General features: G+C 43.9%; 1 protein-coding gene across 2 annotated transcripts; it reads right to left on the reverse strand.

The window, feature by feature from the left end:
• Positions 1-8,622: 8,622 nt before the first annotated feature.
• On the reverse strand, positions 8,623-27,274 carry NFRKB (nuclear factor related to kappaB binding protein). 2 transcript variants are annotated; one of them, XM_083808410.1, is made up of 26 exons: positions 27,067-27,274; positions 26,272-26,425; positions 25,621-25,822; positions 25,404-25,531; positions 24,166-24,340; positions 23,846-23,947; positions 23,196-23,269; positions 22,702-22,786; positions 22,069-22,249; positions 21,225-21,333; positions 20,614-20,740; positions 19,648-19,713; positions 18,776-18,855; positions 18,646-18,689; positions 18,127-18,184; positions 17,071-17,245; positions 16,354-16,460; positions 15,764-15,887; positions 15,226-15,305; positions 14,333-14,553; positions 13,955-14,228; positions 13,411-13,629; positions 12,115-12,900; positions 11,284-11,390; positions 10,398-10,533; positions 8,623-9,632 (listed from the first exon to the last, which is right to left on the reverse strand). In XM_083808410.1, the coding sequence occupies exons 2-26, from the start codon at positions 26,404-26,406 to the stop codon at positions 9,507-9,509; spliced, it is 3,921 nt and encodes a 1,306-aa protein (XP_083664536.1). In that variant the 5' UTR covers positions 26,407-26,425; positions 27,067-27,274; the 3' UTR covers positions 8,623-9,506. The 2 variants fall into 2 exon arrangements, with proteins under 2 accessions (XP_083664536.1, XP_083664535.1); XM_083808409.1 differs by having other exon boundaries at positions 18,127-18,187.
• Between the last annotated feature and the right edge of the window lie 55 nt (positions 27,275-27,329).

Raw genomic sequence — 27,329 nt, forward strand, 5'->3', positions numbered from 1 at the left:
TGATAGAGTGAGGGATTTTGTGCCAGGTTTTTGCTTTTAAAAGCAGACTTTCTTATTGGAAGTTCTCACATCCATATCCCTGCAGTTTGTTTCTGAAAGACTAAAGTGCTTCCCCCTGCCTTTTAGAAGTTAGCTGAGGCTGTACTGAATATCTGTAGCAGGACTAGCACTTGGCTACGGAAGAAAAGGAAATGAAGAACCACTGATCTCAGCATTTGCACCTAGGTCATGCAGCCAAAACGGCGACCACACCTGACTTAAAGAATAATGCCCCTATTGTGTAAGAGCAGACATAATCCTCACCCTCATTTCTGTCCTGTTCCGTGCACAATTTAGACTGACAGATGCAAGCTATCAACTTGCTTGTGTTTGAGTGGGGACAGACCTCTTGGTACCGAGCTCTGCCCTGAACAAGTTGGGAGAGTTTAGATTGCTCCTCAGGGGGGCCTGGCACAGACGGGGGAACATGGTGGAAAACAGCAGCTGTCTGCCACCAACCTGAAGCACGCAGCAAGAGGGAGAAAGGGAACCTGACTGTGGTAAGCTGCTGACCGAGAGGACTGGGTGTGACGGCACTCCTAGCACAGAGGTATGTATCGTTAGGAGCTGCTTTATTACATATATCCTACATGCATATACATGTACATACATATATGTGAATTTATACATACGATGCAGGTGATCCTCCTGCAGGACACATTCCTTTGGCAGTACTATTGATGAGCAGCTTGGATAATTCCAGTAATTCTCTTTTTAGCATTTCAGTACTCTCCCTCCCCCAGGCCAGAGGGTGCTGATTCAACCACACCAGTGTATGTTTCTGACTGCACAGTAATAGCTACAAAACGTGAGCAGCACTGGATACAGGCAATTATCCTCTTTTTACGCTGTACTGAATCAGAACAGGTGGATGTTTTATTGTGAATTCTCTGCTTAAGAAACATCCAGGGCTTTGGTGAAGTCTGCTTGCTTAGTATTGCCTCCCAACCCAGAAGCTTGTCCTGAATCTTCCAAATATTTCTTGGTGCAGCCCTGCCAGACAACGCATGACTTATTCATACTCTATCACATCACCTTTTTCAACAAGGGAGAAAACAGCCTTACAGCAGAAGATGCACAGATGCTGACAGTTTTTCCTTAAGAAATTCATCAGAAATCGCAAGCCTGCCAGCAGCTACGGATTTGGTTACCAGCAGCTATGGCAAGGCATTTTGGTTGCCCTTTGGAACAACAACAGTGTGGTTAAGAAAAGATAACTTGCACAAGGAGCGCCATGCCATGCAAGATGATTTGATATAATAAACTATCTCAACATCTCCGTCAGTTATCACTAAGGGCACGCTCACCTTCTCTTCCGAGCCTTCCCTTAACTTCCCATCTATCAGCCAACACCAGCTCCACGCAGGGCCAGCTGCTGCCTACCCACCCTGCTCCAATCTGATCTCTTTCCACAGAGGCAACACAAAGCTGGCCAGAGCTCTGTGGGGTGCTCTGGCCAACCCAAAAGGAAATGCAAGCACGTGTGGCACCTGAGCTAGATCCAGCCTAACCTGGGATTTGCTGGCACTGATTCTTAAACTGCAGCTTCACTCCAGACAACATACCTGTCCTGCAGGTCACAGGAGCTTGTATAGTGTGTTGTAGCTCAAAAAACGTGTTTTAAGTTTTAAGGAAAAAGAGCCAAATGACCTTAAACAACCTTGGCAGAAAACAGTATATCAAGGAGTTCCCCGGCTCTTGGCATGTGTCAAAACCCATCAGTAGCATCCTTTTTTATCACGCTAGCTGTGCCACACAAAACAGGCAGAAAAAATGGCCTTGACAATGGAGAGATGTGGCCTAAAATGGCCTTTGTTTTCCTGCTAGTGCTTCTGCATGTTCCAGCTAGTTAGGAAACACTGTTGCCTAGCCAACTGAAATCAGAAATATGGAAATCTCAAGTGTACTGGAATTTTTGTCGGCTCATTTATACTTCCTATCTTTTGCTGATATTTCTTACTTGTTCTGTTGGGAAGAACCCTTTTGCAAAAGGAGCTAGTCATTCACGACAAAAAGATTTTGAAAATGAAGGTCACCTTGCCACCATCCAAAATATCTTCCATACACTGTAATAGAATAAAAAAAGGAAGCTGATTAAAAAATTAACCTCTGCAGATGACTTTGAATCAGGAAAAGAAAGTTGTGCCAGCAGACAGCTCTAATGCAGAACTGAGCAAATGCCAGAATCCTCATCTGCAGTTGCTTTTAGCAGAGATTGAGGTGCTCGCTCTCTAGCAAATGTGTGTTATGACAGGGAGTCTGGAGGGATTTCACCCATCTCGGTAGCGCCTTGGGATCAGTGTATGCCATTACAAACAATAAATACTAAGTTCCCTCAATAATGGGAAAAGAAGGAGAAGCTGCTTAATGGGTTTTGAAGAACTTCTCCTGCCATAGTTCCTAGATAAGCTTTAAGCAGATGTGTCTGCTTTCTAGCTTCAGAAAAATTGACAGGTATTTACAGAGTTAAGACAACCTATTGCCTGTTTTTTTCCAAGTATATATGTATTTGTTCCAAAAGAGACACTAACTTCCTATAGAAGCCTGCCCTACGACAGATAGTAGAGCTGTTCTTCCCTTCCCTCGGTTGCTCTGTGTCTTTGGTCAGGATTTTTGTCCCTGCAGTTTATTCCTGCGGGACTCTCCTTGCATCGCTACAGCACGAACGCTAGCAGCTGGGTGAACCTGTTAGCCTGGCTGCACGAAGCCAACCACCTACCTCGTCCACAGCCCCTCTGGCACAGCAGAAATGCTCAGCACTCTCCCACCCGGGATGCTGCCAGGGTTCAAGGTAGCAGCAACAGGACCACGACAGCCAGCGACACGGCTGCCGTACGCCCAGCAGAGGCAATCCAATCCACTCAGCTACTTACGGCCTGCTCTGAAACACGTGATGGTGGTGTGGGCTTGCCTGAAGCTGAGAGCCATTCCGATGTCTCCTGCATCTTGCAAGAGCAGCACTGTTTTGTCCCTAAGGAAGGAGCTCCTGAGTTTGCAGACTCTGGGCAGATACAGCGCCCTTTCACCGTGTCTGCGTCACTTTGACTCACAGCCATAACACAAGTTTAAAAACAAAACCAGAATAAATCCTATCAAACCAGACACAAACCCAGCTTTCTAATTACAAAGTGTAAATAAAAACATAAACAGCAGCTTGGTTTACGCTTAGCAGTGCTCCTTACTGCCTGTATTTACACGTGTCCTGCTCTAGCAGGAGACAGAGACTGTAGAAGTACTGCCCCTGCAGGACTCACCCTCTGACTGTGGGCTCTTCCTCCTGGCCACAGCTACCTAAATACACCTTCACGTTGCCTTTCAAAGACATAGGGTGCTATTTTTGTGACAGCAAAGCACTTAGGGCTTTTTAGGGAATCGTCAGTTTTGCATATTAACATGTTCCTGCCTGCCCCGCTATCCTAGCACGTTTGGAACAACTCAGTGAAGTTTATGATTTTTGTTAAGTTGCCAGCATCCTGCAGAGACCGCATATGACACTGTGACAACCCAACTGCCAGAACAGATAACTGTCTCTCTCTGCTTTTCACCAGCTCTAAGGCAGCTTCAGAGTCATTACACGACAACCTGAGTTGGAAGAGTTATTTCAGTACAGGAACACTGTTAAAAGCAAACCGTGACACAACAGCTCACCAGCTTACTGCTTGGCATTTACACTACACACACTCAGGTCACCCAGCTACGAAATAGAACTTATTTCCATGCAGAATAAGGCAGTGCAAAGAGATGTTAGTAATTTATAAAGTTGCAGTGACTCAAGGGCTTTTGACTGTCTGCCCATACCCATATCTTCACTGTGTAACTGAGAACAAGGAAGAAACAATTCTCACCACGGGCTTTTCAGGCAGCTTGCTTAAGTGGTCAAAGAGCCCTCAGTGCAAATGTTTTTATAAGTAATCAAGCATATTTTTGCACGTAGTGTTTCCCTCTGTCTCATAAATACCAACTAACCACTGTTTCCCCAGGGACAAACCAAAAAATGTTCCCGTTGCTGAAAATTCATTCAGAGTGACACATCACCACGTTAAAGTCACTTACCCAGCTCCAAACAACGTCAGCATCTTTCCAGGTCCTTGCTTCCAGGTCCTTGTTAACTCTTTCTGCAGCATCAGCACAGCAGGTAAAACGACACGACCTTTGGCAGGTTTGCTCTTTTACTTTCAGGGCCGCCACTGCCTTGCTCTGGATCAGTGCATCCACTTAGCAGTGCCCCTTCCTGGATTTGGTGACGTCTTCTGTTTTCTCTAAGCGTCATTGCAAAACCGTCTGGTCCTGGAGCTATTAAAGACCAGTATGTTCCTCCCTCAAGGATTTTGGTTCTGGAAGGTGAGTTACTTTGCTCCAGGCTTTGCAAACTGGAGGACAGCAAGAAAAAGTAACGTTACAAGACACAGATATAAGGCTTACCAAATTAGTTTGGCAGATACTTCTAGACATAAGTGAACAAATTGGTCCTTAAAACTTTTACCTCCGATTTATCAGTTTTATCAGTCCTGCCTCAATGCAGGACACCTTACACAAGATTAATCCCTGCTCAAACTGGAAATTGCTGGTAGCATTTATAACTGAAAATAAATTAGGGCTCCTCTAAAAGACGAATGAGAATGTCAGTGTCTTACCACAGTTCACAGGTATGAACTCTGTTGGACGTGTGGGAAAGCAAGTGTCAGAGATCATTTTAAAGGCAAAGTGTTTACACTATATTGGGAAAAAATCACACACTAAAACTTTGAGAGCTCTATCAGCTGACAGGCTCATGTCTCGGGACAAACGAGAATAATTTAGCAATAAAACTAAATGGAATCCGAGAGATCTGAGTTTAATACCTTGTACTACCACAATCTTCCCACATACTCTTGGATTGGTCACTTTACATAAGATGCATCATCCCTAAGCTAATTACTTAAAAGCCCAAATTAGTTAGTCAAAGCCAAAAGCTAGTCACCCAGAATTATTTTTATAGTCCATGGAAAAAATTGGTTATATCCAGAGAGCGATTCATCCTACAGGAAGAATCTGGGAGAGATCAGATGAATCGGCCTCTGGAGGTCTCAGTGGCGAGTAATTCAGATTCTGTACCTAGAAGTTTAAAGCACAAGTTAAGGAAGATGAATCCAGCCTACCATCTCTGGAAGCCATCATTTCCCTTTGCAAACAGATGCCACATCTCTTCCATACCTCCTGGCAGCAAAGACCGGGAGATACGCTGTGCCACTGTAAGATGCTGGAGTGCTAATGGAGTCCAGACTCAGCATATTGTCCACCCACACTGCACTTTCAATGTTGATTACCGCCTGCTTCTCCTGGCACGCTGTTATTCTACTCCTTGTTAGCCCTGGCTATCCCATCACTTACTGGTACGCAGCAGGACTGGACACGGAGAGGCACAGTGGGAGGAACGGCGTCCATGGTTTGCAAAAATGACCCTCTATTTCAGTACACGTTCACAGAACGCCCATTAAATGACCATACTCAGGTTGTATTCAAAAGTTTTATCAGCTACAGCAATGCCACCCTGAGGTTTTTATCGAATGAAGCACCAGGTCAGTAACTCAGCGCGGCTCGAAATACAAGGTTAACAGACGATGGCGAGTTCCAGCACTCACCAGTTGCCTGGCTCACGGAAGTTTTCGCACCATTGTACAAACATCTGAACCAGCCCATGAGGAGCACCTCAATATGCAAACTAACCATCAAGGCACAGAAGTACTTTTTTTTTTTTTCTTTCTTTTTTTCCTTGAGTTATTTAAGGCTAGGGCAGAGGACAGTGTTAATGTTTAACCATTCTGCTGGTGGCAATTCCCACAGCTGCACTTGGATGTGGCCATAAAAAGGAGCAAATGATGCATTTAGCCACCACTGAATGGCCCAGCGTAGCACTGTGGATGCCATTTGATTTACAACACATCTAACCTACCACGTAACTATGATTCAAGTAAGTTTCAGAATGAGGTTAGTTCGTTGCTACCTAACTGCAGTACCAAAACACATCTCTGTTTGAGGTGGTCTTCCTGCTGGCACGTAGGACACAGCAGCACATTCTCCTTTCCCCACGTCTCTTCCCACTTACTGTCACAGGTCGCTGCGTTTAAGGTTGTGGGGGAAAAGCCTAAACAGCAGACTGCCATCATATACTGCACAGTACTCAGACAGAAGGGTCCCGGTATCAGGCACTCACGTGAGGAAGAACCAAGTGCAAAAGCTGCATCTGCTGCTACTTTGTTCTTGTTTCTATGGTTCAGTTTTGCCCTGTGAAAAACAAGTAACAAGGCTTCTGTATTTACCTAAAAACTGTGCTGGTGACTTCAAGACAATTTGGAAATGAAGATCAGCTATTAAAAAGGTTGTTGCTCAATTTACTCTTTGCTTTTAAGAAGGAACATTTGACGCAACGCCAAGGAGAGTTCGTTAGGCTATGAGGGCATCTTACTGAGGTATATAAATACAGATTTCCCCCACGATTTAAATAAAATGGGCAGTTGTTAAAACAAAGGTTAGAGTGGCTTTAAATGGCCTGCGGCAGTTTGTGTAGCATACTCAGCTCTTGTAAGCAATGATTACGTGATACTCTCTTGGTAGAAATAAACCTACCCCACAACTTTTAAGAAACAATTAAGGCTCTTGTGAAATTCTAGTGAGGATCTCACTGTGACGGAAACAGGCTGCACTTCCATTTTTTAATTAAAAAAGGTAATGGCAGAGATGTATCAGACCGAAAGCCCTTTCAGTTTCAGGCCTTTGCTGGCCAAACTGTTGGAAAAGGGCTACTGTTGGCATACTGCTTTCTCTTGGGCTTCTACCCACGCGTGTGTGCTCCTGGGTGCAGCTCAGCAGTACTCATCTGGAGCAGTTTTCACTCCCCAGTGCAAGGGGACATAGGAGCAAACACCACCTAGACACACAGCCTAGCTTAAATATACCCTCAGCTAGTCCCAGCATACACCCAAAAAACTAACTCGAGCCCTTCTCTGCCCTTCAGTATATTGTGTGGAAATTAAGTTACTTATTAAAACCAAAGGCTCTATACTTGCAGTAGCTTAAAGGTTATTTTTCAACCAAAGTGGAAGGAACTCATCAGACAGGTGGCAGCTGAACCATGGAACAGGCTGTACTTTGTTCTCGCAAGGCAGTGTGCAATTCCATCCAGCATGTAGCTCTTCCACATCAGAAACTGACAGTGACTGATGCTCTTTCCCCAAAGATCACAGGCTTCAAAAGCAAAGAGAATGGGCTCCAGTCAAGCAGTCATGCATGTCAAGGTAGCTCACGAAGGCAACCAGTTTAGCAGATGGTTATGGAGGGAAGGAGATGGCGATGATTCAAACAAGACTCTTAAAACTCAGCAGCAACAATCTCGGAGACGCACTGAACTCATGCAATTAGATGCACATCTCTTGTTTTGTTAAACTTAACGCTGGAGACAAAGTCACAGGGCTACTTGCAAGAGGATTCACAGAAATCTAAGATGCTTCACACTGTAATCATCTTTCAGCACTTGATTGTAAGTTTTGACACTGAGAACTTTATTATAAATAGAACTAACAGAGCGGGATTATCTTTGATTATTCTTTGAATTTAGAGGCTCTTTCACATAAGCAATACAAGGAAGTTGTATTTCTTCCGCTTCTCATTTTTAGCTTCACAACTAAAAGGATTTGTACAAGGACTTAAGAATGTCTTCGCCTACCTCCTAGTCCACAGCCTTTTGGCTGTCTACTTGTTTGACAGACTTAAGGTACAAGAGGCACAAAAATCGACAAAGTAAGACAGGTATTCAAAAGAGCGTTATCACCCCATATCCTGTGTCTGTGGCATAGAAACTATTTGAAGCGCTTGCTTTAAAACGGTGTATTGGCGTTCTGCTTATTCAATGCTTGCAGCTAGCTACTTTGTAAATTTAAATACCCAGTTTCCTCCAGCCCACCCGTAAGTAGGGCAGCTACTGTACAGACAGACTGACACACCCAGCCCAAAGCTCAGCAGAACAATTTGCTCTGCCTGATTGCAGTTGGTCCGAACAGCAACACACAAAGCTCCAGCTGAGGCTTCTGTCATGAAGCTCCACCAGCACTGGAAAGCGCTGAACTTTAAGGCTTGGCTCTTTAAATGTATTATATTTAATAAGACGTAACTCAGAGCAAAACACATTTAAAAAAAAAAAAAGAGACCACAAGAGAAACCATGTTAGAAAGAACCATCTTACAAAGGAAGATGGACAATCTATTAGCCCTTGACAAGCTAGACAATCATGTACATGAAACAACAAGCTGTACAAAACTGAATGGAGATGGCAGAGAGATTCGCAAGGCTTTCTGCACTTTTATTCTTCTCGTGGTCCAACATTTCTTCAGATCTCATTCTGAGATAGCTTCAAGGTCACACCAGAACAGCAACAAACTCATCTCCGGTATGTGCAAAATTCAAACAAGTTTATAAAGAGAGAAAATTGTAAAGATAAAAACCAAACTGAAGGCCAGGATCATGGGTTAAAATATCTCTTCTGAGTCCAAGAGACTACAGTTGGGGTATATTTGAAAACATATTCCAAACTTTTAAAACAAGCTAGTCTTTTTTGACTGATAAAAAGATTTATTTGTTGTGGAAAATTAAAAGAGGATGCTTCTGGTGAACATTTTCTTTTTCCTTTCCAATATACTCTCATTTGTTGACAGACTTGTTCACACAGTGACTCTTTGCATCTCCTCCACTTCTCATTCTTCTCATGGGTACTAGCTTTTTTATTTACAGCAAGAACCGTCCTGAACAGGGACTCTCATACTACCCTTGACAGAAATTTGACACAGAAGTGGTATCTGCTCAACCAGAAGTTTGAGCTCAGAGATAGGGCAGAGGTATTTTAAAAGTCTCTATATAAATATTACATTGAATGTGCTAGGATTCTACTTCCAGGATATGTTACAAACAAACCCTGGTGTCCAAGCCACAATCTTAAGTCACATATATAAAATCAGTGACAGCTAGACTCCACTGAAAGGATGCATGATGCCTCTTCTTCATGACTTTGAAAAACCATTGAGCTACCCCTTCCAAGCATGTTTTCCTGGTTAAGGAAGACCCTTAAGGAAGATTAACTGCTTTGTCTACAACCCAAAATGCACAGAAATGACAGATCGCCATTTGTAAAAAGACTTTCAGATGGAAAGAACAAAGAAAAGGAGGACATTTCTTAAATGCTGAATGCCACAGAACTTGGCTCTACAACTCTCGACTGAAACATCTTCTTTTATAGATACAGCATCTTTTGCTGTGGAATTTCTACCTAGACAACACAATGCTGACTCCAGACAAGCAATGTGTGTTGCTTTCAGCACGTGACAGAATCCAGTCCAATCCCTAGCCATGACTGTGGTTGGTTGCCTTGGGCGGTAGGATGGAAGATGACAACAGATTCAGGGAAGCTCTTGGAAAGCAATCTGTTTTCAAACCAGTGTTCATAGCTGATCCTGGGTCTGTTTTGGAGATGGAGCTGTTGTCACAACCACAGTGGAAACTGCTTTAGTTGAGCCAGACACCGTTCCCTGCTGGAGATGGGAGGCTGGTACTGTTTGAATTCGGACCTGTTTGAAATGGAAAGAGAAAAATTCAACTCATGTCAAGAACAACCTGGTGACATGTTGCACCTGCACCACACTGCTAACTTAACTGCTTCTGCCACCAAAAATTCAGTTATGTGAACAAGACCAAGCACCAAAACACATCAGGAGCAGAAAATGGCACAAGAATATCCTTCCATCCACTGTACACTTGGGAGGGTGGCAAGAAGTCTCAAGACTAGAGAAGAAGAACTAAAATTTAATTTGAATAAAAACCTATAAGTCAGCTGCTATTACAAGTTTTCAGAAGGACTTGTATCCATTGGATATTTCACTTCTGAAGACTTGTTACTAGCAGCTCTTAAAGTAGATAACTTTTTTTGGAATTACAGAACTCTACGTTTCCAGACTGAAAGATGGTTATACAAAGAAGCGATGTGATTTCTTCAAGAAATGGTGACCTGCAGAAGCCGAAGTAGAGAGCACTACAAAACAAACAAAAAAACACCAAGCGTGTAAAAACAATCCTTCAAACAACTGGAAATGTTTCCTGACAGGACTTCTAGTTTTACATTCATTATACTATCAGAACTTCAAAAACATTTAAAAACCGTAACTGGATGCAGGAAAAGTAAAGGAAACGATGCAGTGCACGTACTTAATGCAGACACTACAGCCAAGCCGTGCACCTGTACTTTTTATGGAAACCCATGCATCAAACGTGAAGTCCTCGTGAATACGTCAAGTCATCAAAAAAGCAAATAACAACATCATTCTCCTTGCCATTACCTGTGTGGCTTGGCCTTGCTGCTGCAGCTGCTGCAGTTGCTGTGCAGTCAGAAAACTCACAGGTTTGTTCCCAGCGATCAGTTTTGTCCCTGCTGGCATCGTAGTCAGGATGATATTTCTACCTAAGCCACTGATGCTAAGGACAGAGAATTGTTGAAAGGTCAATAAACAGCAGAGCAGGCTAGTTCTACAAATTGTTCTTCAGTTGCTAGGAGATTGCAGTTACTTAGCTAATTTACTAATGATTTTAATTATTATTTTTTTTTGTCTCACAACACTGGCAAAAACACAAGTGAAAAGATTCTGTCAACATTTCTCACGATGAGAATTACCTATCACACAAACCAAACCCTCTAACTCTGAACTGTGTCTGCTAGTCTGACCAGACCCAAACACTTCCCAAGGAATGCAGAAAACAGCTAAGCGCACAGCGTTCTGCCTTGAAATATTAACCGAGGCAGACGCTACCAGAATTTATGGAAGAATAAACAAAAAGACTGCAATACCTGACTGCCGAAGGAACCTGCACTGAGGCAGTTAACACAGCACTAGTTTCTTTAACAGAGATGGTCTCAGATTGCAAATATTTTTAGGTACGTCACCAGCTTAATTCTTGCTCAAACAAAGAACTAATCTAATAGCTGGTTTCAAGGCAAAGAACATTTTCTTCACTGTTCTTGCTAGAACCTACATCTCAGGGCACCTACACAAAGACTCCATTCTCATTGCCAGGCACCATATTCCTTCAGTTTCTTGCTGTTAATGGGCCTGTCAACAGATTTAAATCACTACCACCGCCTGCTTGCTAAAGCCCCAGGAACCTAACTGAGCAGAGAACTGCCTCAGCCTATTCCTAAAGCAAAACTACCGGATGCAAAGTACTCACTTGGCCCCAAGGTTGCCCTTGATGATGGGGGCAGTCACCACACTCTTGCCTTTCACGGGCTGGCTGATCACTGACAGAGGCACCGTTATTCGTGCTGGTAGCTTGCCCTAGAGAAGTTGAAGAACACGTGAGGAGCCACAGGGAGAGAAACTGCTTGACAACATGCAATTACCACTCAGCTTGCTGCTCAGGAGCCCCGGGAGTAGAAACCAACAGCAGTGTTGCTGATGAAACCTGTGTGCTGTTTCAGGCTAATTAAAATTCACCTCCATTTCATTCACTTCCCAGCTGCCTCAAACCTGCAAACCCACGTCATCCTTGCGCCACAATATTTCTCTGGGAAGGATCACTGCATCTGCACAGAGTTTTTATCCTTACGAAACCATGGCACTATCAACTAGCTTATTCAACTTTCACGATACAGCTTACAGTACATTCAGCTTTGGGCATTAAGATTGTATTAACGTACGAACCAGTATAAATGTTAATCCAAGTAACAAGCACTTCTAGTTGTGACCCCATTCCAAAAGAAATTATTTCAGAGGCGTGGGGCATGATGCTGAACTGCACTAAGCAGAACTTTAGATGAGCCAAGTTGATCTCACTCACTCTCTCAACAGGAGTTTATGGACGACAGACAGCTGACTGTTGTCTGGTTATTCAGTATTTAGTTACAATCCCAATACCATGAAATTAGTTGCAGAGCTGCATTCTACAGTACTTAATTTGAGCTTTTGTGGACATAAAGAGAAGTTTTCAGAAAGAAACCATCACTCATACACCATCATTCCTTTTCTCACCCACCTCCACAAAAAGTTCAGCGTTACTTACTGCCTGTGACGTAGATACTACCGTGGTGCTGACAGGCACCTGCCGCACAGCGGTGGCTCCTGTGCCTATAGTTATTGGAGTCCCTGCAGCTCCCGAGGCCACAGCAACTGCTTTTGAAACTGTGGCGCTCATGGTTGGTAACGAGACAGCTGAGGTATGGACTGTGCCAGCCACGGTCACTGCTGAGGAAGAGGGTACTTGCTTTGCGTGAGTAGCTACGGTAATAGTCTGCCCAGCTTTGGGTGGCATCACCCCCAGCCCCTGCACTATTCTTATAGTAGCAGCGGGCTTGGCCTCCGTGGATGCCACTGTAGTAATGGCTTTGCTCTTCTGATCTGCTACAGTCATGCCCAGAGCAGGCATCAGCCTGAAAGCGGAGCTTGTTGGCTCTGCAGTCTTTAAGTCAGGAGTCACTTTAACCACTGTGCTGCCAGCTGGGCTGGAAGAAGAAGAAGTGGCCGTGCTAGTCTTGGCCGGAGAATCAGCAGCCTGGACAGGATTGGATGTCACGTGCAAAGTTGCAGAGATGCCTTTGCCACTACTGCTGCTTCCAGCAGCTGCTGTGAAGAGGTCCTGAGTCAGTTTGACAGTAGTGACTTGAGATTTGGCCAGGGTGGCCATCATGTCCGGGGTGATACGCAGCACAGTCTGTCCCTTCGCATCCGTGGTGATTGAGGAAGGCGGTAGGCGCAACACGTCCTTTCCTTGGATCCGAAAATTAGTAGCTGTAAGTGGGATGCCACTTCCCGGCTGGGTCTTCATGCCAAGCTGCCCTGTAATAGCCACCTGGAAAAGATCAGAGAAACAACTACATCAAACCAGAATGCAGTCCAAGGCACAGCCAGACAGAAGTAAAACTTCCCCACAGGCTGATGTTTGCACAGTGTTCTTTTCTCCTGGGAGGACTGGAGCGACTAGCATTCAACAGGATACTACTGCTCACTACACTGCTGAAAATAGCTTCGGCTGCTCATTCCATAGCTTTCACAAAACCGTATGAAAGACTCTGGAATTGGTTCCTTTTTCAAACAACACAAATGAAAAAGATCAACATCTGAAGATGGTAAGTTAAAGAACCTAAGTTAAAGAACCTGCGCTAACACATTTTGCTGCGCTAATACTGTGCAGGAAAATGGGGCTCAAATACAGCAAACCAGCACTTGCCTAAAGCTGCATGGTCTGTCACCCCAGACATTAGAGCTCACTGTAGTTTTCACTCTTTTCACATCTGCATATCATGTCAGTCACAACAAATGGAAAACAGCTTGGTCACCCTCGTCTCTCCCTCCCTCTCACCTGCTTGATGATATTCTGGCCAGCCACGTTCTGGATGACAGTGGTAGAGGAGGTGCTCGGGGCAGAACTGCCTGGAGAACTGGTTACTGGCTTTACAGCGGGACTGGGCGCTGCGGACAGTCCTGTCACGGTGATGCCTGTCTGTCCTGTCACGGAGGTTCCTGGTCTTTGCACCTGCACTGGGCTGGTTTGAGCTTTTACTGGTAGAGTCATCACAGCCTAAAGCAAGACAACACAGAGGCAGCTTATGAGCAGGCTAACACAAGCCTGACTAATACTTGCTCTTTCTGTCTCGTGCCTTAGCATGCAAATTCTTTACTTTTTACTGCAATGCACAAATTAATGGTGCCATATAAACTGGCAACAGGGACAAAAAAGGGACACCAAACAGCATTATTTATACGTAACAGTTTCTATGCTTTGTAATGCATTTACTGCACGTCCCAAGAGAGCAAGTAATCCCTGAGCACCGTACTGAAATACGAGGGAGATCCACAGGTTAGAAGTCAGAGCTACTCCCGCATTTCCATGCAGCCAGTCTTACCTGAGGCAGCACTTTGGTTTGCGTGGCTGTAGCTGGAACACGGATTTGAGGCACTGATGTAGGCTGCTGCTGCGTTACCACCGGGGCTTGCTGAGACACAGCTGGGAGGCCGGACTGGGCAGCGACCACCCGGACCTGCGGCAGTCCCGAGGACGTGGTGTGACTTACCACCCGGGCGGGAGGTGCCTGGGGCCCAGGCTGTGCCTGTGAACTCTGGGCTGTGGAAAGCAACGTCCCAAGCTGTGGCATGGTAGGGGATGATACCAGAAGAACACTATAGAAAAGATAAAAGCCAGAAGGTCAGTACAGATGCAGAACGTAACTGAGAAAGAACCAGGAACACTCATACGTGATGTATGAGACAGAAGGGGAGCATACCTTTGGCTGGGTTTTGCTGGCTCTGAGCCGGCACTAGATACACTCTTGCTAACTACGGACACTGGTGGGGGTGAAATAGGCGTTGCTGGCAATGCTGGTGCAGTTGGTGTCACAGGAGTCACTGGAGTTGGTGGCATGCTGGAGTCACTAAGGCTCAGCTGACTGGGCTCTGACGCGCTGCTGGGGAGTGCTTTCACAGAACTCTCCTTGCTACTAGATTTCTGCAAAGAAACCATGCCAAACATGAAGGTCTTTACAAAAAATGGCTGCGACTGTTGCTCTCTGAGGACTTTAAATGGATCTGTACAGTTACAAGTGATGCCCTGGTGCAAACTCCTGAAGTCACAGATGAGTGATGGCCTGCCTTCCTCACCTGCAGCCACAAGTGGGCTGGTCAGTGTGGCTGCTCGTGTTCTCAGGGAGAAGGGCATCTCAGCAGTGACAAACATTCAAAAGATTCAGATATCCACCTTGGTTACTTTGCCAGCTGTGACTGTTTTGGAGGTATTTCATATCAATACCAAAAAAAATAAAAGAAAGACATCCAAATCCTGACAGCCCACACGCTCTGTTACAGATTAACCTCAAAACTGGATCTGAAGAGACCATCCCTAAGATGAGGAACCCAAATGAACTCCGTTGACCTTTCTTCTCCTAAGATCAACATCGATTACAGTCAAAGCTGGGAGACGCAAAGCTCCTTCTCTCCTACTTCGTTCTGTGCACTGGTACTAGACTAACTCTCACATTCATCAATATAATGAACTGTTAACTCAAAAAGCAATAAAATAGGTGGTAATTTTTTATCAGCCTCGTTGGATACAGAATTTACAGATCAAGTTAAACCCATACCTCATTCCCAATCACAAAAGCATCTGTGCAAAGAAATTTACCATTTTAGCTGGAGGTTTTGGCTTCTGCTGAAGAGCTTTCTTGGCCTTTGCTGCAGCAGCTTGAGCCTGATGGATCCGCTCTGCAAATACAAATTACTGGTTAGGGATCCTGAACACAAGCAAACTGAGTTACCAAAGGGGCCATCCAAAACTGTAAGTTCATCTTCAGAAAAGAAATCAAACACACATGCACACTGGGACGTGTAATAGCACAAAGAAAAATACCAAGGCAAATCAGCCCAGAAAGGCTGGAACAAAGATGTGTTGGAAGTTGTCAACCTAAATAAATCTAGAGTTGCAGAGTGCTATTTTTGTAACAAATACTCATTACAAACTAATACGCTGCTCTGCAAGACTCGATTTAAGTGTTGATGGACTAACACTAGCAAAGTGACTAGAGAAAAAGGCTAGACCGTGAGTCCATTATCCATCTGGACTGAAGAAGCTCAAGAGCATGGCAAGTGAAAAACAATATGAGATTTAGACATCCTCAGTTCCGAAGACACAGAACCAAGCAGTACCACCAAGCCAGGCTTACCAAACTCTTCCTCACTCCTGTCCCGGTGTAGATAGATCCACAACTTGCGTCCAATATCATATTTCACACAGGGATCTTTCTCATAATGTAATCGATCCAAAGCACCACTAACAACAGTATTAACCTGAAATTCAGAATTCACGGGATTACAAGATGTCCCAGGTCGGGCTAGCCAGAGGTCATGTACAGAAAAGCCAATCCTATTTGGCACAAAACCAGAGTCAGTTGCTACCAATCTTCATTTGAGTAAGAACTGACTGAGAGCAGATGTTGCAGCATAGGGTTCTGCTTGCCTTTGTGGATTAAATGGAGCTTCACCAAACCTGAGGGCTCTGAAAACTGCCTGGTTCTCAATCTCATATTGGAGCAGCTGTATGACATAGCGTCAAATCTGTGGCTTTTCCAGCTATTTTTCTTCCTCCAGAATTTAGTACAGATTTGCAACAGCTCACCATAATACTACAGAGCTCTCATTTTCCAGTTGAAGCAGCATAAAAATTATTGGGCTTCTGTCACTGCATACTGCCTGGGTCTCAGAAGTGTTTTTCCACGAGAATACAATTGATTCTCCTAGATAGCATCCAACTTACTTGAGCACTTGTGACATCAGGAGCTAGGAACTGGGAATCTTTAAGCAGCTCACAGATTTCAGCACGGGTTCCTTCTCCATTAGGAAGGCGAGCAGCAGCATCACGAACTGAAATAGAAAATTAGAGCTTAAGCTTCCATCCCTAACCTGATAGCTATATTCAAATACTTCGACAAATACGTTTCTGTACTGCTTTCTTGTCTCCCACTCCTATAGTGCCCACTTGCTCACTAAAAGCTAGTACCCATGGTCTCTCAGGGCCTCTGATGACTATATGAGCAGAGAATAAAAATGATCATTTTAAAGTACATCAACTGAGCTGGCTTGGTGCCTGGAACAACGAACGTGAAGACCAGCACTCAAACCCTGAATGACTTCGCAATGCCCCAATGTCACAACGACAGGCTTAAACCACCACTCTTTGTTTTCCAGTTATGTGAGCCTTAGCTTCAGCCAGCCTCATGGACTCTCCTCTTCGCTTCCCATTTTGTCTCAGATGAAAAGTAACAGATGCTTCCTTTTCTAGTTATTCCTGCTCCCAGCATTTCATCAGCTTTATTTCAAAAAATTTTTTCTTCTTTCTTCTTCACTTACGTCACACCAGTTCATCCACTTTTCCCTTTATAATGTAGATTCCTAAAGTCATTGTTTGGGTGGACAAGGGTGCCTTTTTCTTTTGTTTAAAAAATATTTTTGGCAAAGGATGCCATCGCCTTACCAAGAGACAAGATGGTGACATATGCCGGTCTGTCTGATCGCAGGAGAGAATGCTCTCGGGCTTTGTTTAATGATGTTTCCTTGTCAAACACCCCCTTCACAGGACCAACAACTGACTCAAAGCCGTGCATACGAAAAGTGAAAGCTTTGTGGGGCTGGCTGTAACGGTATCGTTCCTGTGTTTTTAAATGAGAGGACTGAATTTAGCATATAGAGATGCAAAGACTTGAAGCTTGCAACTGAATATGGGTTAAATTACTACCATTCTGTAGATAAAGTGTGGGTTTTTTAAATTAAAAGCTCAAATATTGCTGTATAAACTTATTTTGGATCAATACAAGTGTTATCTACTTCAAGGAGAATATAAAGCAGCACATAAAACAAACTGCCCAGGTGCAATATATCAGGTTCATTCTTAAGTAGCTGCGCAGACCACAGAGGTGCCAGAGACAGGCATTCTGCCCAGCAAACAGCTCTGCTTGCAGTGGCAATGTGCCATTTCTTCCTCCTCTCATCTGGCAAAAGAGATTCCCAAAATTTAACCCAGGTGGTCTACCATGCAAACAGCACATGTACCCAGGGAGAAGACTCCTCATCATGTGTTTACCCTATAAAATACACATTTTTCCAGCAAGGCCACAAGCCTTAAAGACACAATGAAACTTGTATCTACTACAGAAAAGATGACTAAATGCATGGGTGCACTTATTGCCACTTATCTTCTGCTTTTTACACTCATACTTGTTCAAAAAATATAGATATGTCATCTTCATCTGCTAGGAGAAGGCAGAGTAGAGAGAAATGCTGGCACTAACAACATCAATTTTGCCCAATACCCATTGGAAATACAGCTGGTTTTGAGATAAGCAGCTGAGCTATATTGTTAGCAAGTTATCTGAGGCTGAGACACCTATTTCAAGGCAGAAAAAACATGTAAATCTTTTGTATTAACAAAGTTTTTGGAGAGTATACAACTCCCATCCCATACAAATTCTCTTGATTTAACGGCCACATCTCTCAGTATGTGTATTTAAAATTAAAACGATTATCTTCTCACCTGTTCCTGAAACACGCGTTTCTCTTCTCCAGTACTAGGCCGGACTACGTAGTCAGTCCTTCTGAAACAAAGATCACCATCAGTTCTGAGCAACAAGCCCACAGCAATCACAAAGACTATCCCAAAGGATTAGCCACCTCACCCTTACTGCAAATTCTTCCGGCACCACAGAACAAATTCTGAAAGCATTTATGCTGATATAAGTAAGTCCCGCAGAGATCTTAAAGTACACTCTATAGCCTACCTGAAAGTAAGCGAGGACTGTAAATAACCCAGTAATCAGGATGCAAGTTAGATTACACGTCTGCTCAGATAACAGGCAAACTTGGGAAAACTCAGCTGACTTTGCAAAGTATAGTTAACACATCTATAAACTCACACTAACAAATTCCCTCCTGCCCCACGATGCAAAATATTTTTCTTTTAAGCAGACAGCTGCTCAGATCTAGAGGTGCAAGGACCAAACTCCACAGCTTTAGCACATACCGCAGAAGTTTTTAAGCAGCATTATGTACTTACACTCTGGGAATTGGTGTTGTGGCATCTGAACTGTCTTCGTTTTCCTATCAAAAAAAACCAAACAGACATGTCAGCATTGGATAGAACCCATCAGGTTTTAGGCTGCTAAAATACCATTTTTCTGACTCACTTTGAAAAAAGTCTGGTCCTTGGTCTCCAACCAGAGCTGAAACAGTGCTGCCAATTCCTTCTCATGATCTTGGCAAGAACCTAGTCCAAGAAATCAAGACACATAGGAAACAGAAATAATTTGTTATTAAGCCAGCTGCTGCTTGTACTTCCCAACCACCTCCTACTCCCTTCCAACCTCTATGCATCACCAGTCACAAGGCATCTTACACACTTCACAGATGCTCCAGTTTCACTACTTAAGCACATCCAGGCTCAGGAAAGTGCTAAAACCTATTAAGTCCCCTATGTTGGTATGAAGGATGGTGCTCCAACTCCAGTCATAGCAGCCAAGATATTTTTTGAGATACAGCAACGTTACATTTGCAGAAGGTCCCCAGTTTCCAAAGTGAACCCAGTCACCAAGTCCCTGAGCAGAAACAAGTGCCTACATAACCTCCACCAAAGGCTGTGAAGGGGCCGGAGGAATACCTTCCTGACTCCAAATCTCAGCCAGTTTAAGCCTGTGAATATGACCAAGAGTCACTATAGTTACGAATCAAAAATTCTGCCTAGTAGCTAAAGCAAAAATAAAAAATGCTAGACGTCTGTAATTCACTCAGTATGAGTCTGGGCAAATTTAACATGGTTATGTCAGCAACATAAATAAAGTTCAATGCCTTTGCTCATTTATTCTTTGTCTGCTCTTGAAAATAGCGTATTGTGAAAGCTTTGAATGTAAAAGACATTTTTACTCAGCTAAAAGAACACAAAAGGCCTAACAACTTAAGTAATAACTCTGCTGGACTTTCTCTCTGGGCTGTAGCAAGCTAGAGTCCTGGAGAAAACCACCAACCTTTACCATAGTAGAAATCATAGAAAAGTACAAGTTACCAAGCAATTTCCACTGCTGAGTTTTTTCCTTGAATTCAACAAAAGGCGAGAAGCTGGATGGAACATCTACAATGAAAGATGTGCATTTCAGAGACAGCAAACAACAAGAGCAACCCTCTAAATCCTACTGTTGTAACGCAAATTGTCAAGTTAGACTCATAGTGACAAATAAAGCATTTTAAAGTGATTATGTAAGCGCACCTCTAAATTTATACTTGCCCAAAGGGAAGGTTAGCATCTCGGAGTAACAGTGCAATCCCAAGAAAAGAACAGAACAGGATAATGAGCCTTTCTTCTACAGGCTGTCAGATGGGATCCTGTTCACATGCTGTGAGGCACAAGGAACTGCTGCTGTATGGTAACTACTTCCTGAGCTCACATGAAACGAACTTCAGATTTATGGTATTCACCAGTATTGTGGGGAACATTAAGGATCCACGTTGCAATGACCACAACAATATACGTTGTCTCTCCCTTTAAAACTTCCAACTAAGCAAATCAGAACCACAGAATAACTTAGTTTAAAAGGAATATGTGGAGCTTAGCTGGTCCAAGCCCCACGTCAAAGCTGGGCCAACTTCACATTTCCAGTAGATTGCTCAGGGCATCATCTAGTTTATTTTTCATTATCTCCAAAGACAACCATAACCTCTTTGTACTGGGAAAAGGCTAATTTCTTCCCGCTCCAAACATCCTGCCTGAAGCACACAATCTAAACAGGAGAAACTGCCTGTTTCAGTTTCACATACATTGGAATCGAGCTGGGTCTTATCTACTATCCACATGCAAACTGAGTCTACCACAATCAAGAAAAAGAAAGCCATACAGCTTATAATAAAAACACTGTCAACAATGCAATGATTTATTGTAATGATGAATTAAAATTTGATTGGAGGTATAATATAAACCAGCACTGATTGGAACTGAGATACAAGCACCCTAAGTATCTTTAACAGCCATTCTTACCTCTGCTGTCACCTGTTAGGTACTGTAAGGCAGGTAAAACCAGTTCAGACCAGTTAGGGGCAAAGGAGAACCAGTTATTTAGTGCACTGGCAGGAGAAGATTGCCAATCTAGAACTTTATCCTCAAGCTGAAAAGGAAAAATAAATATTCTATTAAAGATCTCACACTTTAATCTATGAATTTTTTAATAGAAGAGGAAAGCAAAACAGCTAAACGCGTCCAGGGAAAGAAAGATTTTATATTCATAAAAAAAGATCACCTGACTTTTTCAAGTAACCATAAAATTGTATTTCAGACAACAGACACCAAAAACAGAAAAAATTCTCCACCATCACCAGCTTTGATATAAAGAATTTATCTAATTGCGATCTAAAAACAGATATGGAAAGATTTACGTATGCAATAGACTAGAATTATGAAACATGTTAAAAACCAGAATGTGATATGCACTCCCAAAGAGTTGCCTTTTTTCTGTGTGTGTGGAATCTACACTAATGTAATTTAGAGCAGGACACCTCTGGAGAAAATCACTATTACAGAGCTATAAAAAAAATCCTAAAACCTAATTTTGCTTTCTGCAAAGATTCCTAAATACGTGGGTGGTTCCTTACCACAGAGAGACTAGCAGGTCCTTCCAGAAACAGTATCTCCAAAAGAAGGAAAAAGAAGCTGGAAGATATTTCATTTACACCAAGGCATGGCTTCATCTCTTCAAGAGGTCTTCAAATGAAAGAAAACACAAGCAGAGTACAAGTTTCCTGAGTAAATATACGCCTTCATACACAGAGATGAACATTCCACATTTTACACATTCCAAGATGCACAAAACCAAAGACAACATCCTTCACAGAATGGCTTTGGTTGGAAGGGACTTTAAAGATTACCTAACTCCAACCCCCCTGCCATGGGCAGGGATGACACCCACTAGGTAGGTTGCCCAAGGTCCCATCCAGCCTGGCCTTGAGCACCTCCAGAGATGGGGCATCCCCAGCTTCTCTGGGCAACCTGTGCCAGAGCCTCACCACCCGTACAGGGAAGAATTTCCTCCTAATGTTTAATCTAAATCTCTCCTCTTTTAGTTTAAGACCATTCCCCCTTGCCCTATCATTATCCACCCTAGCAAAGATTCCTTCTCCATCCTTTTTGTAAGACCCCTTTAAGTACTGAAAGCCCGTAAGGAGGTCTCCCTGGAGCCTTCTCTTCTCCAGGCTGAACATCCCCGGCTCTCTCAGCCTTTCATCAATAGCAGAAGGCACACCTCCAAGTGTGCCTTCTCTTCTTAGCTCTGAAATTCTGCTGCTGCTTCATCCCATCATGGGTGAAAGAGCCCGACAAAACAGAAACAGAGGTAACTACACCTAGTAAGATCTGCAAAGGTACTGCAAAAATCTGAGCTGCAACATCCATTGCGCTCTTCATCCCCTCAAAGTATTCAGGGCCCCCTGAAGCACTTACTCCTCTTTGACAGATGACAGAGGGATGGGGGAAGGATCCTGAGACAGCGATGGGATCCCGTCTGCATTGCTAAGAGAGTCAGCCAGATCTTCCACCTCAGATTTAATCATCTTCAGCTTTTTCTTCTTCTTATCTTCCTTTTCTTTCACCTTTTTCTTGAGGGTTGCAAGGTCAAATAAGGCTTTAGGTATGACAAAAGGTAAGAAAAATAATGAGAAAACATCTTACTGTATTTCAGTGAGGATCATTAACTATATTGTTAAGCATATATTCAAAAATGTAGGTAGTGCAAACTCATTCACTACCAGTCCATTCCATCCTCCTACTTACTTCCAAGAGTTTTTTTTCCCCCCTCAATGCACTGTTTTTATAGAAAAACTTGATTTCTTAAACCAACATATTTGGAATCAGAAAGGTGAAGGTAACTGCTTAGAGCAGAAATACAAGTTAAATTCCATCAATTAGTTGGAAGCACCCTCAATAGAAACTGGAGTTACCTGTGTGCAACTGCAACTTACAATTTCAGAGCAGCTAGCTAGCTACCTAAAGAGCATTCAGAAGAGACTTCCTCCATCCCCAACTTTTGATACCCTGTGTTTATGCAATGCACAAGGACCAGTTCCAGCCACTGACCTGCTAAGGAACCTTTCCTGCCGGCATTCACACGAGTCATGATGTCCTCAAGAGTCAGATCTGCTGTCATTAGATCTGGGTGGTCCTACACGGTACAACGGGATAGAAAGGAAAATCAGGAAAGCAAAAAGCAGTAAAATAGCAACAAGAGTACAGCAGATAACCAAATACTGAAACGTGTCAAACGTATCCGGGATCAGCATATAAAGTTATTCACTGCAATAAAAACAGGGAAGGCTTCCAACCCTGAAATCCAATTTTTTCATTGACTAAGTTTAGTAATCACACATCAATAAAATTACAGAATACTTCTAAGCAGGTAAACATAAACAAGAGTTGTATATGTCTTCCAATGATTAAATATAGATTACATTAAAGGACTGAAGGGTGGCCACACACACTTCTTGTCACCCAGAAGCACTTTACAGCTAAAAGAAAAAAGACAAACAGGTAACATCTAGTACCAGCCCCCCCAAGACTTTTTGTCAACTTACAGGTTGACGTTTTCGTTTCTCATGGTGCTTCCTCAGCATCATCTTCAAGTCACTTTCCCCAAGTTCTATCCTGTCTGCAAAAACAACAACAAAACAGTCAGATAATTTGCAGATTTTTGTTTTTCTTACTTTATAGACTATAGAATACCATTTTCTATTTGTTCCCATTCTCAGTAATCTTCAAATTTCAGTAAGTCAAGGAAATTCAGTCTTTTAATCAACCAGTTTGTTTCAACGCTTTCTTCCTTGGTTGATCAGATTTATTCGCTGATGCAAGCACGGAAATGAAAAGTGAGAACCAGGTGTGTTGCACAAAGGCTTTGCAGGCTTGATTACAGCAACCTTCAGAGGGAGTCCCTTAGCACATACTCCAAAACAGCTCAAACCATGCTATACTAATCGCTCATCCGTTAAGGAAAAATACAACAGAAAAATCAGTAGCATTACACAACCTGTAAAGACTTATGTTAAAATACTAGCTTTTCAAGGAGAAAACTAAAACGTGAGAAGATCTGGACATTTTGGGGACAACAAAAAAGACGCATTACATGACTTCCCATGAAACAACAGACTTTCCCAGCCAAATCCTTGCAGGTTCTCAAAGTAATTCTCATCCCCAAATCCTTACTGACACCTGGTTTGGTTCTCACCTGCCGTTTTCATATCCAAGGTTGATAACGTGGGTATCACTCTCAGGGGAATCGGTGGACTTGGACAACGTGCTGGAGAACTTGGAGGCCAGGTGCTTAGATCTTAAATATGCAAATAAATAAATAAATGAATAAATACATTTCTGCAAGACTTATCACCCCCAAACCTAGGTAATCCTATTCCCAGTTCATTAGCGTGCAGCCAATAAAACTGGAGTCCAGTTTTCATTCCTCTATTGAAGAGGCTATCCTCACATAAAAAAAAAAAAATGTTTTTTCTCCGTTCACACCTAAATCTTTCCTTGAGTACAGGGCATTACCTTCTTCATCAGAAGACAAGGTGGTATCTCCACACTCCTCTTTCACTTCCCTCAGAATCTTCAAGTAGCGCCGATGTGCCCGTCTGTCCCGTTCTTCCGCGTCATATGATGGTGAGAAATGCTTTCTCCTCAGGGTCATATCAGGGCCTCCTTTCCTAGCTAACTCCAGCAAGTGCTGGAAGATGAGATACGAGTGACATCAGATATCTTGGTTACATGTCTCTAAGTGAGAGTGGTTAAGCTTAACTCACATTTCCAGGATATTTAACATTTGGAGCTGATGTGCTAACTAGCTCAGTTCTTTACAACCCTTAAAGCGTAAGGGAATTTGTCAGATTGGCAACTTTAAAACCAGTATTTTAGACCATCATTTAAAGTGGTGAAAAAGGCAAGAAGGGAGCTAATAAGAAATTTCTGCATGTTCATCTGCACATACAATGCCTCACCGTCACTTTACGTGGACTGTTCAGGGGCCCCTAACCACTGGTCTTGTATCCACTTGTACAGTTTCCATACCAAACGTGTAACACAAACATGGAACACTCTTTTGAAGAAAAGATTTATCCCTTATGACTATACAAGAAATAGCTTCCTATACATTTCTGTATTCTTTTTCCTGTTTCACTGTGGGGTGTTTAATAAAGCCACTTTCTTCTTCATCCATGCATACCGTATGTTGCGATGCCTAAGCTTAGTGAAATGATAAGCAAGCATTTACAAAGGACACGTTTCAGGTGGCAGAGATAAGCTGACAACACTATCTACAGAGGAAGACTTCATCAGGGATTTACAGCACCAGAATCAGAGTTTTTTTATCTATTCTATACCAGTCTCCAGTGAGGCTGTGGAATTAACACAAATACCTAGTTAGCAAAGTTACTTGTTTCACAATGACATAAACGGCAGAAAAATTGAGGCAGATTCACTTGTTAAAATGAAGTGCCAAGAAGGAAGCCAGGGGGTGAGATGGGCACGGAAAAAACATGCTACGCTACACAAGTGAGAGCTATGAGAGATTCAAAATCCAAAGTTTGATACGCATCTTTGCAAACATAACAATGCTTCTAGTGTTCTTATATTATACAGGCCACTGGAAAAACAGAAAAGCAGCATTCAGTAACAGAAAGTCCTCTGAGAACTAGGAATGCACAAACACCAAGACACTTCGCTGTAAAGACAGCCTATTCATTACAGAACACAAGAAGGCGACGACCAGGCCCCAAAGACAAGATACTCACGTTGCGGGAAGCAAGGATCTGCTTGAGCAGGCGGTAGAAGTACTGCTGCTGAGAGCTTAAGTAACGTTTATACTGGGACTTAAAACAGAGCTGCCGGTATTTCACAACTTCAGGATTGAAGTGCCCATCTGTAACAAAAAAATTGCCTCAGTTTTCATTAACAGCAAGTTAAGAACTTAACACCGAAAATACACAGAAGAGTATCACACTCACTGACCCCGAAAGAGTTTCTGGGCAATGTGCAGTGGATTTCCAAAACGGAAGTTTTCGCCACCGAACAACGCAGAGATGAGTTTGTTTTGATGCTCTCGGTTGTTTTCAGGAAAGCGAGGCAGGAATGTTTTCAGGTGGTCTCGCTGCGCATCTGTCAGCACCTCCTGCCATGTCGACAAGCTGACAACTTCAAAGAAGATCTCAGGCTACAGAAAGGAAAAAACAATAGTGAAGAAAATGCGTACACGTCTTTAACAACTTTCTATCCCTCAAGGCTTTTTGCAGTTAAGTAACACAGGACGCGAGACAGTGTTTCATATCAAACACAGAAAGCAACAACGTAAGGAAGAAAGCTGAGGAAATAAATACTGTTATCAAGTAGCAAATAAACTCAAAACTTTTAACAAACAAAATTTTTATTCTATTCTCAAATATAACTGTAAAATAAAAGGGATCTTTATCTAGAAAAGTAATGTGACAGAAAGGTCTTTTAAGACGTTTTACTGACATGATTCAAAGTGCTATTCAACACCCTTTGCAGGGGTCAGAAACATGTCCCCTTTCAGTTTGCTCTCCTCTGTAAGCCCCAGGACAGGAGGTAAACATACTGTTTGTCAAGGCTCTGGGAACGTAAAACATTCGTAGTGCTACTCACATCTTCCAGAAGGTCCTCGGGCAGACTAACCCTCGTTGTGCCCAGCATGCAGTCCTCCATGATCCGTGTGCCATTTCCTTCCCCGCATGGCCCCAGCTCCAAGGGGTCGGTCAGCATGTGATCCAGGGAGTCCATTCTCCTCCCTCTGCGGCTCCTGAGCAAGGGCAGCAAACCCTCACCTCACCCACCGGTACCCACCAGAGCCCCCACACCGGCTCCATCCCAGGCTGACAACATCTGAGCGAACACTGCACTTGGTGAACCCAGGAGTTGGACTCGATGATCCTTGTAGGTCCCTTCCCACTCGGGATATTCCACGATTTTAAATGCTGGTTTAAGCACAAGCTGCACAGCCTGCTGAAGGGACGCAGACCCCAGGAAGACACGAACTGCCCGTGGCACCAGAGGGGTGCTCTTGCCAGGGACACGCCGGGCCACCAGCCGCGACCCTCCCAGCATGACAGGAAAGCGCTTCATGCCGCTTCCTACCCGCGGCGGCTGTCACTAGCAGGAGGAAGCACCGCAAATAAGTCGCTACGTTTACATCTTGAAGGGTTTTGAGCACGCAAAGCTCAAGGCGGGTCTAAGTTCAGGTTTCCTTCAAGCTCAATTTACAGCCCGGGATTTGGCCGGGGTCAGGATTTGGGAACAGCTGCGCAACCCTCAGCTTCCTCAGACCCAAAGGCACAAACCTCGCGGAGAAAACACCAAAAAAAAAAAAAACACTTAAAACAGGGGTCCCGTCCCCCCCCCAGTCCCCCCCGTACCCCCCGTCCTCGGAGCCCACCTCCTCACCTCAGCGGCGCCGCCCCCTCCTCACCCCGGGGCCGCAAGGACCGAGGGAGCCGAGCCCCAGCCGCCCTCCGCCGAGCCCCCGACCCCCGCTGCGGGGGGGACGCGGCCCGGGGCCGGCGGCGCTGCCCCCCTCAGCCGCTGCCCCCCTCAGGCCGCCCGCTGCTCAAGGCCCCGCGCACGCGCGCCATGGCCCCCGCCGCGCCTGCGCAGAGCCGCGGGGGGGGGGGGGGGGGGGAAGGCGGGCGGGAGGCCGCGTCGCTTCC

This window comes from Anser anser (genome assembly GCF_964211835.1).
Source record: "Anser anser genome assembly, chromosome: 22".
Lineage (NCBI taxonomy): Eukaryota > Metazoa > Chordata > Aves > Anseriformes > Anatidae > Anser > Anser anser.

Bases quoted from the DNA above. Each gene is read 5' to 3' on its own strand.
- NFRKB (XM_083808409.1), bottom strand. From the start codon at position 26,406: ATGGACTCCCTGGATCACATGCTGACCGACCCCTTGGAGCTGGGGCCA. The intron at 18,690-18,775 runs GTGAGTCAGAAA...TTTTTTTGATAG, and splicing joins AGGACCAGACTTTTTTCAAA to GAAAACGAAGACAGTTCAGA. The intron at 18,188-18,645 runs GTAAGTACATAA...TCTTTGTTTCAG, and splicing joins ACAACACCAATTCCCAGAGT to AAGGACTGACTACGTAGTCC.